This window comes from Eriocheir sinensis, chromosome 11 (genome assembly GCF_024679095.1).
Source record: "Eriocheir sinensis breed Jianghai 21 chromosome 11, ASM2467909v1, whole genome shotgun sequence".
In the NCBI taxonomy this organism is placed as follows: Eukaryota; Metazoa; Arthropoda; class Malacostraca; order Decapoda; family Varunidae; genus Eriocheir; species Eriocheir sinensis.
In genome coordinates this window covers 23,843,877-23,858,876 of record NC_066519.1, presented here as the reverse complement: position 1 = coordinate 23,858,876, position 15,000 = coordinate 23,843,877, and the positions used below count along the sequence as shown (strand labels likewise).

General features: G+C 40.6%; 1 protein-coding gene across 6 annotated transcripts in view; it reads left to right on the top strand.

Annotated features, from left to right (window-relative positions):
- LOC126997077 (PTB domain-containing engulfment adapter protein 1-like) overlaps positions 1-15,000 on the top strand; it is a 79,232-nt gene that overhangs the window by 26,876 nt on the left and 37,356 nt on the right. For 5 of the 6 annotated variants that reach the window (XM_050858134.1, XM_050858135.1, XM_050858133.1 and 2 more), the window contains one exon: positions 11,596-11,696. In XM_050858134.1, coding sequence (XP_050714091.1) covers positions 11,618-11,696 — 79 coding nt within the window. In that variant the 5' untranslated portion in view covers positions 11,596-11,617. Of the gene's footprint in view, positions 1-10,552; positions 10,645-11,595; positions 11,697-15,000 lie in introns of those variants that run through there. The other variant, XM_050858126.1, reaches the window with a different exon arrangement.

The following is a 15,000-nucleotide window of genomic DNA, read 5'->3' as shown; positions in this document are numbered from 1 at the left end:
TTCTATTTTTACTCGTTCTTCCCTCCTTCTGCTACTTCCTTCTCTTCCACTCCCTCCTTCCACTCTTTTTACCCGTTCTTTCTTCCCTTCACTTCTGCCTCTTCGCTTCCCTTCCCTTCTTTCCTCTCTGCCTTTTCTCCTCTCCTCTTTTCACGATCTTTTCAACTTTTTATCTTTCTTTTCATTTCTTCTCCCATTTGTTTCTTTTTCCACTTTTTCTTCCCTCTTTTTCTTCCCTTCTTTCCTCCTTCCACTACTCTCATGCCACTCCTTCCTTCCACTCCCCCCTCCTCTCCCTCCTCCCCTCCTGCCACACCTCTTTTCAAGGCTTCCTTCCCCCCCCCCCCCCCCTTTAAACTTGACCCTCTCAGCAGGAATAAAAAAGTGACCCTGGGTGTATATACGTGCCCCCTTCGCCCCCCCTTCTTCTCCTCCTCTGTGCCCCCCTTCACCCCCCCTTAACCCCCCTCTCTGTCTCCCCCTTCCCCCCTTTTTTCGACTCGTTTTCTTTTCCCTTCATGATTTTCTTCTCTTGTTCTAATCTTCACTTATCTTCTTGTGCCTCATATATATTCCTGTTTCTTCTTATTTTTTCTTTTTCTTCTTATCTTGTTTCGTTATTTTCTTTTTCCTTGTTATTTTCCTTTTTCTTCTTATTTTCTTATTTTCTTTTTCTTATTTTCTTATTTTTCTTATTTTCTTATTTTCCTTTTCCTTTGCTTCTTATTTTCGTTTTTCTTATTTTCTAATTTTCCATTTTCATCTCCTTTTCCTTCTTATTTTCCTTTTTCTTATTTTCTTATTATTATTTTTTTTCTCCTTTTCCGTCTTATTTTCCTTTTCTTCTTATTTTTCCTTTCCTTCTCCTTTATTTATTTTCTCTTCTGACTTTCTCTTCACTTATCTCCTCTTACCTCATTTGTTTTCCTTTTACCCTCTTTCCCTTCCTTCTTTCCTTTTCTTATATTCTCATCTTCACTCATCATCACCTTCCATTTACTCTGCTTTTATTCTCTCTTTTACATATTATCATTGTTTGTTTTTGTTTCCTGTTTCGCCGATTTATTTTCCTTATATTTTAACGTTTTCTTTCCTTCTATCTATGTATATGTCGGTTCGTTCCCTTTCCTCATTGCTCTGTAGGCCTATCATGTTTTTTTTCTTTTCTTTGTTTTCTCTTTTCTTCCTTTCCAGTTCTCTTTCTTTCTTGTCATTCTTTTTTTGTTTTGTTTTTTGTTTTCTCTTTTCTTCCTTTCCAGTTCTCTTTCTTTCTTGTCATTCTTTTTTTTCTTCTTTTTTTCCTTTCTTTTTCTCGTTCCTACTTTCTGTTTGCATCTTTTAGCACCCCTTTCATTTTTTTCATCCCTTTCGCCTCTTCCCTTCTATCTTTCTCCTTCTCTCCTATCCTTTCACTCCCTCATTATTTTTTGGATTTTTTTTATTTTTTTCATTTTTTTTTTCATTTCTCCGTTTCTAGTTTTTTTTCCCTCCTTTCTGCACCCTTCTTTCTCTTTTCTTCCTTTGTTTCTCTCTCTCTCTCTCTCTCTCTCTCTCTCTCTCTCTCTCTCTCTCTCTCTCTCTCTCTCTCTCTCTCTCTCTCTCTCTCTCTCTCTCTCTCTCTCTCTCTCTCTCTCTCTCTCTCTCTCTCTCTCCCCCCCCCCCCCTACCTGCTAACCTTTGCGGGGTTAATCAAGGTGTCGATGTCTGTTTGTCCTTGGCTGAAAAAGATGTACAAATTAACAAAAAGCCTGAGATGTTATTTTTATGGAACCTGTTGCTAATCTCTCTCTCTCTCTCTCTCTCTCTCTCTCTCTCTCTCTCTCTCTCTCTCTCTCTCTCTCTCTCTCTCTCTCTCTCTCTCTCTCTCTCTCTCTCTCTCTCTCTCTCATCTACTTTTTTTTATCCATTCTCTTCCTCTTTATAGTTTTCTTTTGTTTTCTATTCCTCTATCTCCCTTCCTTCCTCCCTTCTCTTCCCTTTTATCTCCACCTTCCTCCTTCTCCCTTCCTTTTCTTCCTACGTCTCATCATTTTCCCTTTCTCCCATTTCCTCTTTATTCTTCTTCCCTTCCCCATTATTCCCTCCCTTAATCTTCCTCCGTTATCTCCCTTCATCTCCTCCTCACTGAACATGCTCCTCCCTCATTTATCTACCCTTTATCTCCCCTCTTTTCCTCCCTTCCCTTCTCCCTTCTCCCTTATATCTATTCTGGAGTCTACATATTCTTTTCCTCTTTTATTCCTTCCCTCCCTTATTATTTAGTCTCTTCTCCCTCCTCTACTCTTTTATTTTCGCTCTTTCCTTCTATATACCTTTTTCTCTCTTCCTCCCCCTTTTTTTTATTCCCCTATTCCCTCCTTCGCATATTTCTTGTTATCTTTTCTCCTTTCCTCTTTCCCGTCTCTTCCTGGCTCATATTCCTTTCTCCCTCCCTCCTTCCTTCCTTGCTCTCCCTTACTCCATTTTCTCTCATCTCTTCCTCCCTTTTTACCTTCCATATTCTTTTTCCTCTCCATGTTTACATTAATACTCTTTCTCACTCTCTATCTACTTCCATCCCTTTCTGTTATACCCTTCATTATCTCTCCTCTCCTTTCTTATTCCCGTTTATTCTCTACTTCCTCTCTTACTCCTCTTTCATTCCTCTTTTACTCTTCTTTATTCCTCTTACTTCTCTTTCTTTCTTCACTTATTCCCCTTTCCTTCCTCTGTTACTTGTATTTACTCCCTCTCCTCCCTTCCTTCCTCTCATCCTCCCCTTTGCTCCCTCTCTTCCCTTTATTCCCTCTCTCCCCTTTCCTCCCTTCTTCCCTCCCCTCGAAATATCAAAGGGTACACTTAACATCCCCTCCCCAAGGTCAGTCTCCCCCCCCCCCTTCCTTCTCCTCCTCTTCCTCCTCTCATCGCCCCTCCCACAAATCCTTCTATAATACCTACGTTTTTCTTGTCTCTCTCTCAAGGTTAATTAATGTTTTTTGGTTTAGTTTCGCTTTTGTGTAATTGAGGATAATGTTTTGAACAGGAGGGGGGGGGGGTTTCTCTACTTGTTATTTTCTTTGTTATTGTTTGTTTGTTTTGCTGTGTGTGTGTGTTTTGTTCGTTGTTGTTTGGCTCCTGTATTGTGTTTGTTTTCTTGTTTACTCATTTTTCTTTCCTTGTTTATTTTATTTTTTTCCTCTTTGTTGTTGTTTCTTCTTCTTAAACGTTTACCGAGTGTCTTTGTGTTTGTCTTTTTCTTATTCATGTTTTCTTTTTTTAATTATCTCTATCCCTATCTGTCTATTTATCCATCTATTTCTGTCTATATTTGTCTATCTCCCCTGTTCTATCCATCTCTTCTGTCTCCTCTCTCCATCTCTTCGCTTCCTTTTTCTCTCTACAACTCTTCGCATCCTTCTCCTCTTTCCATCTCTTCACATTATTTTCTTCCCAACACCTCTTCATTTCTTCTCTTCCTTTTCCTGTCTTCATCTCTTCTTTTTTCCCTCTACATAACTTGCTTTTCCCCGCCACGTTTCTTCTCTCTCCATCTCTTCGCATCCTTCTCCTCTATCCTCTCCTCCTCCTCTCCTGTCCCCTCTTATCCCTTCAGTGATGGGGCACATTAAGCACTATACCATCAGCCTGTTTTTGTGGCGTGTCGGGCTTACAATGGCGCATACCGAAGGCCGAGGACGAAAGGGTAAAAAAGGAAAAAAAGAACAACATACCGCCCCTCTACTCCTCTCCCCTCTCCTTCTCTCCCTCGCTCCCTCGCTCCCTCCTCTCTCCTCCCTTGTGCCACTCCCTGAAAGCAAAAGTACGAAGCCACGCCGTCCTCCACATTGATCTACTTTTGTTTTCGTTTTGGGATAGTAGTGAGATGCTTGTGTTGCGCCTTTGTTTTGGTTTGGTCGTTGGTGGTGGTGGTGGTGGTGGTGGTGTTGCTGTGGTTGTTTTGTTGTTGGTGTTGGTGGTGGTCTTCTGGTTCTTCTTCTTTTTCTTCTTCTTCGTCTTCATCTTTTACTTCTACCATTTCTTTATCTTCATCAGTCGTTTTTCTTTTTGTTCTTCTTTTCATCCATCTTGTTGTTGTTGTTGTTCTTCTAGTTCTTGTTCTTCGTCTTCTTCATCTTCTTCTGTTGCTGTTGCTGTGTCGTGTTCATGCTGTTTATACTTCTCCTCATCCTCCTGCCCCCCTCCCCTCCTTCTGCTCCAACCCCCCCCCTCCTCCTCCCCCCCCTCCTCCTCCTCCTCATCCTCCTCGTCTTATGATATACTGTAACATATAAAGAGCCTCTCATTAGAAGGCTCATCACACCCCACGGCCTGATAACCGAGGACAGGGCGCACGGCTAAACAAACATACATACACACACACACGCCTCGTCGCTTGATATATCCCTGGGTTTTCCCGGGACAAGAGGAAGAAGAGGAGGAGGAGGAGGAGGAAGAGGAGAAGGATAAAAGAAAAAAAACATCAGGCACGGATGAAGATGATGATGATGAGGAGGAGGACAAGGAGGAAAATAAAGAGAAAAAAGAGGAGAATGATGAGAAGGAAAAGCAGGTGGAGGAGGAGAAGGAAGAGGAGGAGGAGGAGGAAGAGGAGAAGGATAAAAGAAAAAAAAACATCAGGCACGGATGAAGATGATGATGATGAGGAGGAGGACAAGGCAGAAAATAAAGAGAAAAAAGAGGAGAATGATGAGAAGGAAAAGCAGGTGGAGGAGGAGAAGGAAGAGGAGGAGGAGGAGGAAGAGAAGGAAGAGGAGGAGGAAGAGGAGGAGTTAGAAGACAAGCAACAAGAAGCAACGTCAATTAAAACAAACAAAAACTAAACACAAGAAATGAAGGACATACACACACACACACACACACACACACACACACACACACACACACACACACACACACACACACACACACACACACACACACACACACACACACACACACACAAACACAACACCACAACAAGAGATAAGACAGTAATATACGTTCTGATCCTTCTTTACATTCTCACAACGTCTCTCCTATAATAAAACCCACCTAGGAACGATGTAGCGGAAGAGTTAGAAGAAGGTCGGCGATGCATATTAACGTTGGACATTTAATGAAGGGAATACTGTGAGGGGTAGGCATAGTGGGTTACCTGCTTGTGGATTCTCGTCAGGTGTTTGGGTTAGATGCCTATTCGTATACCTGTGGCTCATTGATTAGGGTACGTACCTTGTGTGTGTGTGTGTGTGTGTGTGTGTGTGTGTGTGTGTGTGTGTGTGTGTGTGTGTGTGTGTGTGTGTGTGTGTGTGTGAGAGAGAGAGAGAGAGAGAGAGAGAGAGAGAGAGAGAGAGAGAGAGAGAGAGAGAGAGAGAGAGAGAGAGAGAGAGAGAGAGATTGACTAACTTCCGTTCCTTGTTTGTCTCTCACGCTCTTCATTTCTCTTCCCTTGAATCCCCCCCCCCCCTCCCACCCTCCATGCTTTCCTCTTCCCCCGTCCTCCATACTCTCCTCCTCCTCCTCCTCCTTCTCCTCGTCCTTCTCCCCCGTCCTCCCATTTCTCTTCTCACCCACATACTTTCCTCCATCAATTTCTCTCTTCCTCGTCGTCCTTCCCGCCCTCCTCTTCCTTCCTCTCTCCCTCTCCCTCTTCCTCTCTCTTCCCTTCTCTCTTTCCCTTGAAAATTAGCGTAATCTATTTCATCCCAAGGACAAGGTTGTAAGTTACCTGTGTTTCCATGTAATTAAAACCCTTATTGGCTGGTGTGAGAGAGAGAGAGAGAGAGAGAGAGAGAGAGAGAGAGAGAGAGAGATCGGTATCTAAGCAAGCATTCAAATCTCTCATATCTTCCGCCCCCCCCTCTCTCTCTCTCTCTCTCTCTCTCTCACACACACACACGCACACAACGCAGCAGGTGAGAAGAAATTCTGACCTTGGTTACCTGAGCGCCGCAGAATATTTATAAGGAAAGAAGATGGAAGGTGTGTCGTATGAGGAGGAGAAGGAGGAGGAGGAGAAGAGGAGGAGGAGGAGGAGGAGGAGGAGGAGGAGGAGGAGGAGGAGGACTAAACAAACTGGCTGGGTTAAGAAACCATGAAGGAGACATACGAATAAACTGCAAGTGATAATACAAGACGAAAAACAGGAAAAGTTGAAGAAAAACACAAGACGAGTATAATAATGATGATAGGAAAAAAAAAATGCAAAAAAAACATATAAAAGATAATATAATCAGGGAATAGGAAAGAAAGAAGAATGACAATGACTGGCGAGAGAGAGAGAGAGAGAGAGAGAGAGAGAGAGAGAGAGAGAGAGAGAGAGAGAATAACAAGGTAATGAGGAGATGGAAGGAGGCGGAAGAGGAAGAGAAACCGTGTGAAAGAAAACAAGCGAAGGAAATTGATATAATGACGTGGAGCGTAATTGATGATTAATATTTGTATAGTAATGGAGAGAGAGAGAGAGAGAGAGAGAGAGAGAGAGAGAGAGAGAGAGAGAGAGAGAGAGAGAGAGAGAGAGAGAGAGAGAGATGATTAGAGAGTTAAGATTAAAGGAAGGAAACAAAACTAAAATGAAAAAAAATACGAAAGAAATAGAGAAGTTATTGAACTTGAAAGATACTAGCCAAACTGATAACAAAAAAAAAAAAAGGAAAACGCCTAATATACCCAAAATTAATGAAAAAGAACATAATACTTTGAACAAACTGGACAGGTAAGGATTTTAAGGAAAGGAAAAAATTAACAGAACGACCAATATACCTAAAATTTACAGAGAACGTCCAATATACCTAAAATTAACAGAGAACGTCCAATATACCTAAAATTAACAGAGAACGTCCAATATACCTAAAATTAACAGAGAACGTCCAATATACCTAAAATTAACAGAGAACGTCCAATATACCTAAAATTAACAGAGAACGTCCAATATACCTAAAATTAACAGAACGTCCAATATACCTAAAATTAACAGAGAACGTCCAATATACCTAAAATTAACAGAACGTCCAATATACCTAAAATTAACAGAGAACGTCCAATATACCTAAAATTAACAGAACGTCCAATATACCTAAAATTAACAGAACGTCCAATATACCTAAAATTAACAGAGAACGTCCAATATACCTAAAATTAACAGAACGTCCAATATACCTAAAATTAACAGAGAACGTCCAATATACCTAAAATTAACAGAGAACGTCCAATATACCTAAAATTAACAGAACGTCCAATATACCTAAAATTAACAGAACGTCCAATATACCTAAAATTTACAGAGAACGTCCAATATACCTAAAATTTACAGAACGTCCAATATACCTAAAATTTACAGAACGTCCAATATACCTAAAATTTACAGAACGTCCAATATACCTAAAATTTACAGAACGTCCAATATACCTAAAATTTACAGAACGTCCAATATACCTAAAATTAACAGAGAACGTCCAATATACCTAAAATTAACAGAGAACGTCCAATATACCTAAAATTAACAGAGAACGTCCAATATACCTAAAATTAACAGAGAACGTCCAATATACCTAAAATTAACAGAGAACGTCCAATATACCTAAAATTAACAGAACGTCCAATATACCTAAAATTAACAGAGAACGTCCAATATACCTAAAATTAACAGAACGTCCAATATACCTAAAATTAACAGAGAACGTCCAATATACCTAAAATTAACAGAACGTCCAATATACCTAAAATTAACAGAACGTCCAATATACCTAAAATTAACAGAGAACGTCCAATATACCTAAAATTAACAGAGAACGTCCAATATACCTAAAATTTACAGAACGTCCAATATACCTAAAATTAACAGAGAACGTCTAATATACCTTAAATTAACAGAGAACGTCCAATATACCTAAAATTGATAGAAAGACAGAATTTATCACTTGGAGTAAACTAGACAAACTGACGGCCAAAGAAAGAAAACAAAAATAATACTAATAAAAAGGAGAACATATTACTTGGATTATATAGTAAATAAATTGCTTTCCGTCTTCATACACCATACCAAGACAGAGACGGTCAAGGTTGCAGAAATAAAAGAAAAAGAAAATAACACGAGATAGGAAAGGAGTGTTCAGGGATATACCAACACGAGAGAAGGAGAAAAAAAAAAAAGTAAATTCATGGTTAGAGATTTCAAAAAGAGGCAGTGTAATTTTACCTGCCTGGCGGACCTCTGAACGAAAGAATAGAGTTTGTCATTATTTTTCAGATGGTGTGTGTGTGTGTGTGTGTGCGTGTGTGTGTGTGATAGGAAATTGAAATGTGCAGTTCTTCAATTAAAAGATTAAATTTATGTTATGGTAGGTTTGGAAATGGTAAATGAGAGAGAGAGAGAGAGAGAGAGAGAGAGAGAGAACACCAGTACGGGAAAACCTCAAACCCGTTTCTGAAGAGGAGGAGGATGATAAAGAGGAAGAACAAGGAAAAAAGAGATAGGAGGAGGAGGAGAGGAAACAGGGATAATAGGAAAGATTGCTGCAACTTGTTTTGTGACGAAGAGGATTTGGAGAGGTTTTGGAAGTCAGAGGAGGAGGAGGAGGATGAGGAGGAGGAAAGTCAAGGTCACCTCTACTGTCACCCTAACTATTTCTTACTTCCCCTCTTCTTCTCCTCCCTTTTCTTCTTTCTCTTCTTCCACCTGCATTTATTTTCCTATTTACACTTTTAATGCAATTCTTCTTTTTTTGTTCTTCCCTTTCTTTCTCTATTATTTCCTCAGATTCCTCCTCCTCTCCTTCTTCTCCTCCTCTCCCTCTTCTTCCCTATCCATTTACATTTATTTTCCTATTTACACTTTTCCTGCAATTCTTCTTCTTCTTCCCTTTCTTTCTCTATTATTACCTCAGACGCCTCCTTCTCCTCCTCCTCTCCCTCTTCTTCCCTATCCATTTACATTTCTTCTCCTAATTCCACTTTTCTTTTTTGACTTATCCCATTATCTTTCTTTCCAATTCTCCTTCTCCTCCTCTTCCTACTATTGCAACTACTTCCTCCTCTCTCCATCTTCACTTATTTCCTACTTACACACACACACACACACACACACACACACACACACACACACACACACACACACACACACACACACACACACACACACATGAGAACTGAAAATGTAAGCAACAGTCACCTTGTAAACAAATTAATATGGAAATGCTAAACACTGTATCTGACAGGGGTTTATATTCTTTTTTCTCTCTTTTCTTTCTTTCTCCCTTCCTTTCTCTACTTCTTTCTTTCATTGCTGGTTCTTTCTTTTCTCCTTTGCTTCTGTTTGTCTTTTCATTCCTTTTCTTTATTTTCTTATAGGTGTATATGTTATTTTCTTGGTCTTTTCTCCTTTCTCCACCATCCCGCTTCCATGATTAAGGTTGAAGTCATCATAATTATCAACGCCATCTGTACGGGTCGTTAGAAACACATTAATTCCGTCCCGATTAAGCTAACGGATGAGCTACCACCGACTGACCACCAGGGAAGAAGTTACGAAGTTAAGAAGAGGTTAGAAAGAGGTTGGGAATTTGGAAAGATATCAGGGAGAGGTTAGAAAAAAATGAAGTCAGGAAAACAAAAACCAGGGAGAAGCTACAAAGATTCGCAGGAAGTTGTGAAGAAATTGGGAAGAAGTTAAGAAGTTTGAGAGATGCTGATGCTATACAAACTGGGGGGTATAGAAAGGAGACAAAATTAAGAAAGGAGAACACTCAAGGAACCCCAAAATAATTAGAATAGAGAACTATTTACTCGAGAGAAAATGGACAGACTGGTGGCTAATGAAAGAAAACGAAATTAACAAAGAGAACTCACAAAAATACCCAATAGTAATAATAATGAAAGAAAACGAAATTAACAAAGAGAACTCACAAAAATACCCAATAGTAATAATAATGAAAGAAAACGAAATTAACAAAGAGAACTCACAAAAATACCCAATAGTAATAATAATGAAAGAAAACGAAATTAACAAAGAGAACTCACAAAAATACCCAATAGTAATAATAATGAAAGAAAACGAAATTAACAAAGAGAACTCACAAAAATACCCAATAGTAATAATAATGAAAGAAAACGAAATTAACAAAGAGAAAACTCACAAAAATACCCAATAGTAATAAAATAGAGAAGTTTTAGTGCTCAACAGTTTTACGAGTACATTTGAGTACATCAATAAATGCAAACGGGTAGTGAATGTGGTGTTTGATGTACTCTATGGGCGGAGATGAGGCCAGTGTAAGGGATTAACCAAGATCTATAGTCATCTTAAAATCATAATAAAGATAGGAAACAAGAAAGACAATAAAGAGAGAGAGAGAGAGAGAGAGAGAGAGAGAGGTCATACTTACAAATCCACCACTGATGCTGAATCCTTTATAGATCTTGGGATTAACAAAGGGTGTGTTTTAAGCTCGGGGCGGCAGGTGACTTTGGGTGAGGTGCGGCTGAGGTCATGTCAGGTGACGCAGGGCAAAGAGGGGTAGCCAGTTTGCCACTTGTCGAAATTAGAGGCGAGTCAGTAAGCAGTAGACGAGTGGAGCTGCGAAGGTGAAGTATGGAGCTGCTTGCCAAGGAAGTGTCCGGGGAAAGAAGTTTGGTTGTGACGTTATGGAGAAGTTATGGCACTCGTGTGTAAGTATTTCAAGTTTATATACACAACACAACACAACACACACACACACACACACACACACACACACACACACACACACACACACACACACACACACACACACACACACACACACACACACACACACACAGCTTTGTTTCTATTGTTCAGAAGGCAACAAAAGCATTTAATAGTCTATTCTCTCTTATTTTATGCCTCGTTTTATTAGTGCTCCCTCCCTCCCTCCCTCTTTTTTCTTCTTTTTCTCTTTTTTTTCCTCTCTTTTCTCTTCCTTTATTTCTTTCTCGTATCGTTATATTCTTCGTTGCATAAAAAATTAGCAATGGGGATCTCTTCTTTCTCCTGCATGTGTAATTCACCACCACGGCCTGATCACGTGTTGGACTCGTAATAGCCAGCAGGTACCTAGACCTACCCTCCCGACATGAGCAAGTGCTCTTTATCGTCGATCTCTGGGTACTGGCAGGACCTCACACACCACATACCCCATTCCCCTTGCTCAAGGGGGGACAGTAACCACTCCTAGTCAACGTAAAGAATCCGGCCTAATCGGGCTCGAACCGCCACCCTGTCAGGCCGTGAAGCCTGGCAGCGCAGCGCTCTAACCAGTTGCGCCACGGAGTGGTGTGTGTGTGTGTGTGTGTGTGTGTGTATTTACCTAGTTGTGACATACGGGAAAAGAGCTACGCTCGCGCTGTCCCGTCTCCATATCCGCTCTTGTCCAACTTTTCCTTAAAATCATGAATGTTTCTTGCACAAACCACCTCCTCCAGCTTATTCCATAGCTCAATGCTTAATGTGTGTGTGTGTGTGTGTGTGTGCTTCAGGTTAATTGAAGTGCGTGTGTTTGTGTTTTATCCTCAGTTGAAGTGCTTGTGTCTGTGTTTTCTACTTTTCAATCCAAGTGTGTGTGTTGCAGGTTAACTGAAGTGTGTGTTTGTGTGTTGCAGGTTGGTGGATGGGCGCAGCAGAATGATGAAGAACTCCGGACTGCTGAGGTGGACCAACAACAACAAGAACAACAACAACAACAAGAACAATGCCAAGAATGGTGAGTGTGTGCCGGCAACTTACTGTCATTCTTTTTTTCTTTTTCTCGTTTATTTGTGCCTATTAAATATCGTCTATTGTTATTTTAATCGTTTTCATTTTTTGGGGGGGGAGGGAGAACGAATCTGTTTTATGCCTTTCAACAATGAACTGCAGCTTGTTTTTAGATTTTTCCTTTAAGATTCCACAGTTTTTAAGGGTATTTCCACCTTAGGGCTCTCATCACAACGCATTCGCCGACCGTGACCTCCCTTTGTATTTGCTGTTTCTACCACATCAAGGATTCTAATGTGTCCCACGGCAGAGCGCAGGTTCATGGTTGGGTTCCTGAGTTGGAGGTGGATCTTTATTATTTATTTATTTGCGTCACACTTACAACGCCTTTCTTAATATCACACGACTTTTAGGCCACAAACCATAACGCTATCAAGGTCATTCCATTTAGTGCAGGGCGTGTTTCTCTCTCTCTCTCTCTCTCTCTCTCTCTCTCTCTCTCTCTCTCTCTCTCTCTCTCTCTCTCTCTCTCTCTCTCTCTCTCTCTCTCTCTCTCTCTCTCTCACACACACACACACACACACAAATATTTTAGGAGACAGCTCAAGGGCAAAACAAAATCATACAAAAAAAACACCTTCATTCTCCGACTGAATTTCCCTCTTATACTGTTTTTAGTATTTATAACTCGGTAAAGTAAGTGAGAAGAGAACGATAACCACAGCACGTGACAGTAACCCAAATACCGTACTGCACCCCTATTAACTTTCATGATAACTACGTATATTGCGCATTGACGTTTTGTTTGTCATATTCGCAGTTAGTCAGAGAGTGTGGAAATCATGGGAAGGGTAGAATCCCACACTCCTTACAGAGCATATGTGTTTACAGGAAGAACGTTTGTTGTATTATTACTACTAATATAACATAAACACAAGTATCAAGACACCTCTCCATCTGAAATCGACCTCTCATTTGGGCACTTATCTCCACTTTTTTATAGGAGCAGTGCTTAGCGGGATTTTTATTTTATTTTATTATTTTTTGACCTTGATCTGCTTCATTTACTGCAAAAACATACGTCTGACATTGGTTCCAAGGATTGAAAGTTAGGGGGATCGGAATGCATTTTATTTTTCCGTCTTTTGTTTTATTCGTTTTCATATAGCATAAACACATCATTCGTCTGACATGCGTTCGAAAGATTATAGCTAAGGGAGATCAGAATGCTTTTTACCTTACTCTCTTTTGTTTTATTCGTCCTGATGGAACATAAACACATCGTATGCTTGACATGCGATCAGAAACAGAGGGAGGGAGATCAGATTGCTTTTCACCTTACTCTCTTTTGTTTTATTCGTCCTGATGGAAAATAAACACATCGTATGCTTGACACGCGATCAGGACACAGAGGGAGGGAGATCAGATAACTTCCCTACGCTATAAACACATTGACGGGTGGAGTATCGCTTTACGAAGAGAATCCAAATCGATGTTTATTATTCTTATCGTTTTGTTTAGTTTTCTTAAAGGATTTGAAATAGGCGTGTGTATTTATTGCACAGTTACTCGTCAGGCTAGATAGATATATAGATAGATAGATAGATTGTTAGATAGATGGATATATTTGCTTTACACATGACTACACACAACAAAAAAAAAGGAAAGAATATAGCGGAAAACGGTGCCGACGGCTTAGTCTTAAACCTTTTTCTCTTGTCTTTTTTCGTCACTTGAGAAATATGTAGATGCATGGTTGACTGCTTCTCTCTCTCTCTCTCTCTCTCTCTCTCTCTCTCTCTCTCTCTCTCTCTCTCTCTCTCTCTCTCTCTCTCTCTCTCTCTCTCTCTCTCTCTCTCTCTCTCTCTCTCTCTCTCTCTCTCTCTCATACATACATACATACGTTAAACATATACACACACACACACACACACACACACACACACACACACACACACACACACACACACACATATCCGGTGCGTGAGTTGCTCCGTTACTGTCTCTTGCATCAGCTGTGTGCGTGTACGTGTGTGTGTGTGTGTGTGTGTGTGTCGGCTTCGTGACATGTAAAACTGATGGCCTTCCTTCCTCAGACTCGTAATTTTGCAACTGTTCCTGTTTTGACGCTCAGAAAGCACGTTCACACACACACACACACACACACACACACACACACACACAAAGACAAACGTTCAGTATTTATTTTTCCATATAAGGGAATGTTTAATACTGAGAATAATGTTTTGGCTTTAAAATACCTTAAAAGGAGTGTTGAAACGCGAGGTCACCATCACAAACACCTCCATCACCATCACCACTGACATCATCATCATCACCATCACCAAATACATTTTTCTCACCCGTCTTCATCAACCTATTAGCACCTATTCTTTATAATTTTCTTTCGTTTTCATTTACTTATCTTTTTGGTGCTTTTATTCATCCTTTTTTTTTTTTTTTTTTTTTTTTTTGTATTCACCTCTATTTATCACTACCATCACCACGACTACCATCCCTAGCACTATCCCCATCACCACCCCAATCACTATCACCACCACCACAATCACAACCTAACCACCATCACCACCACCACCATCACAACCCCGCCAGCATCACCTCTACTACCACCACAACCCCACCACCACCACCCATACCACTGTCACCACCAGCATCACTATTCCAAGAGTCAGTAAGTCACCCCAGCAGCCCTTCATACTATTACCCCTCCCCTCCGTCACCCCGCCCCCCTGTCACCCCTCCCCCGCCGTCAGTGCTCGGGGAAGTTAAGTTTAGCTCCACAAGATGATATCAAGTTGGGCCATTTCTCCACAATAAGGCGTTTAAGTGTCCCCCCTCACCCACTACCGCCAGATGTGTCTCTCTCTCTCTCTCTCTCTCTCTCTCTCTCTCTCTCTCTCTCTCTCTCTCTCTCTCTCTCTCTCTCTCTCTCTCTCTCTCTCTCTCTCTCTCTCTCTCTCTCTCTCTCTCTCTCTCTCTCTCTCTCTCTCTCTCTCTCTCTCTCTCTCTCTCTCTCTCTCTCTCTCATTCGTTCTCTTTATTCTGTCTTTTCGTGTTTTGTATTGCAGTTCCTTTTATTCCTCTTCCGTCTCATCTTCCTCTTTCTTTATAATTTTCTTTTGTTTTCATTTCCCTTTCGTTTTGGTGTTCTTTTTTCATCTTTGCTTTCCGTTGCTTAATTCTTTTTTGTGTTCATTCCCTGTCTTCGCTTTTTTATTTATTTTCATCCTCCGCCTCCTCTTCCTCCTCCTCCTCCTCGCCCCAGGCTGCTTTACTTGTACTTTTCACAC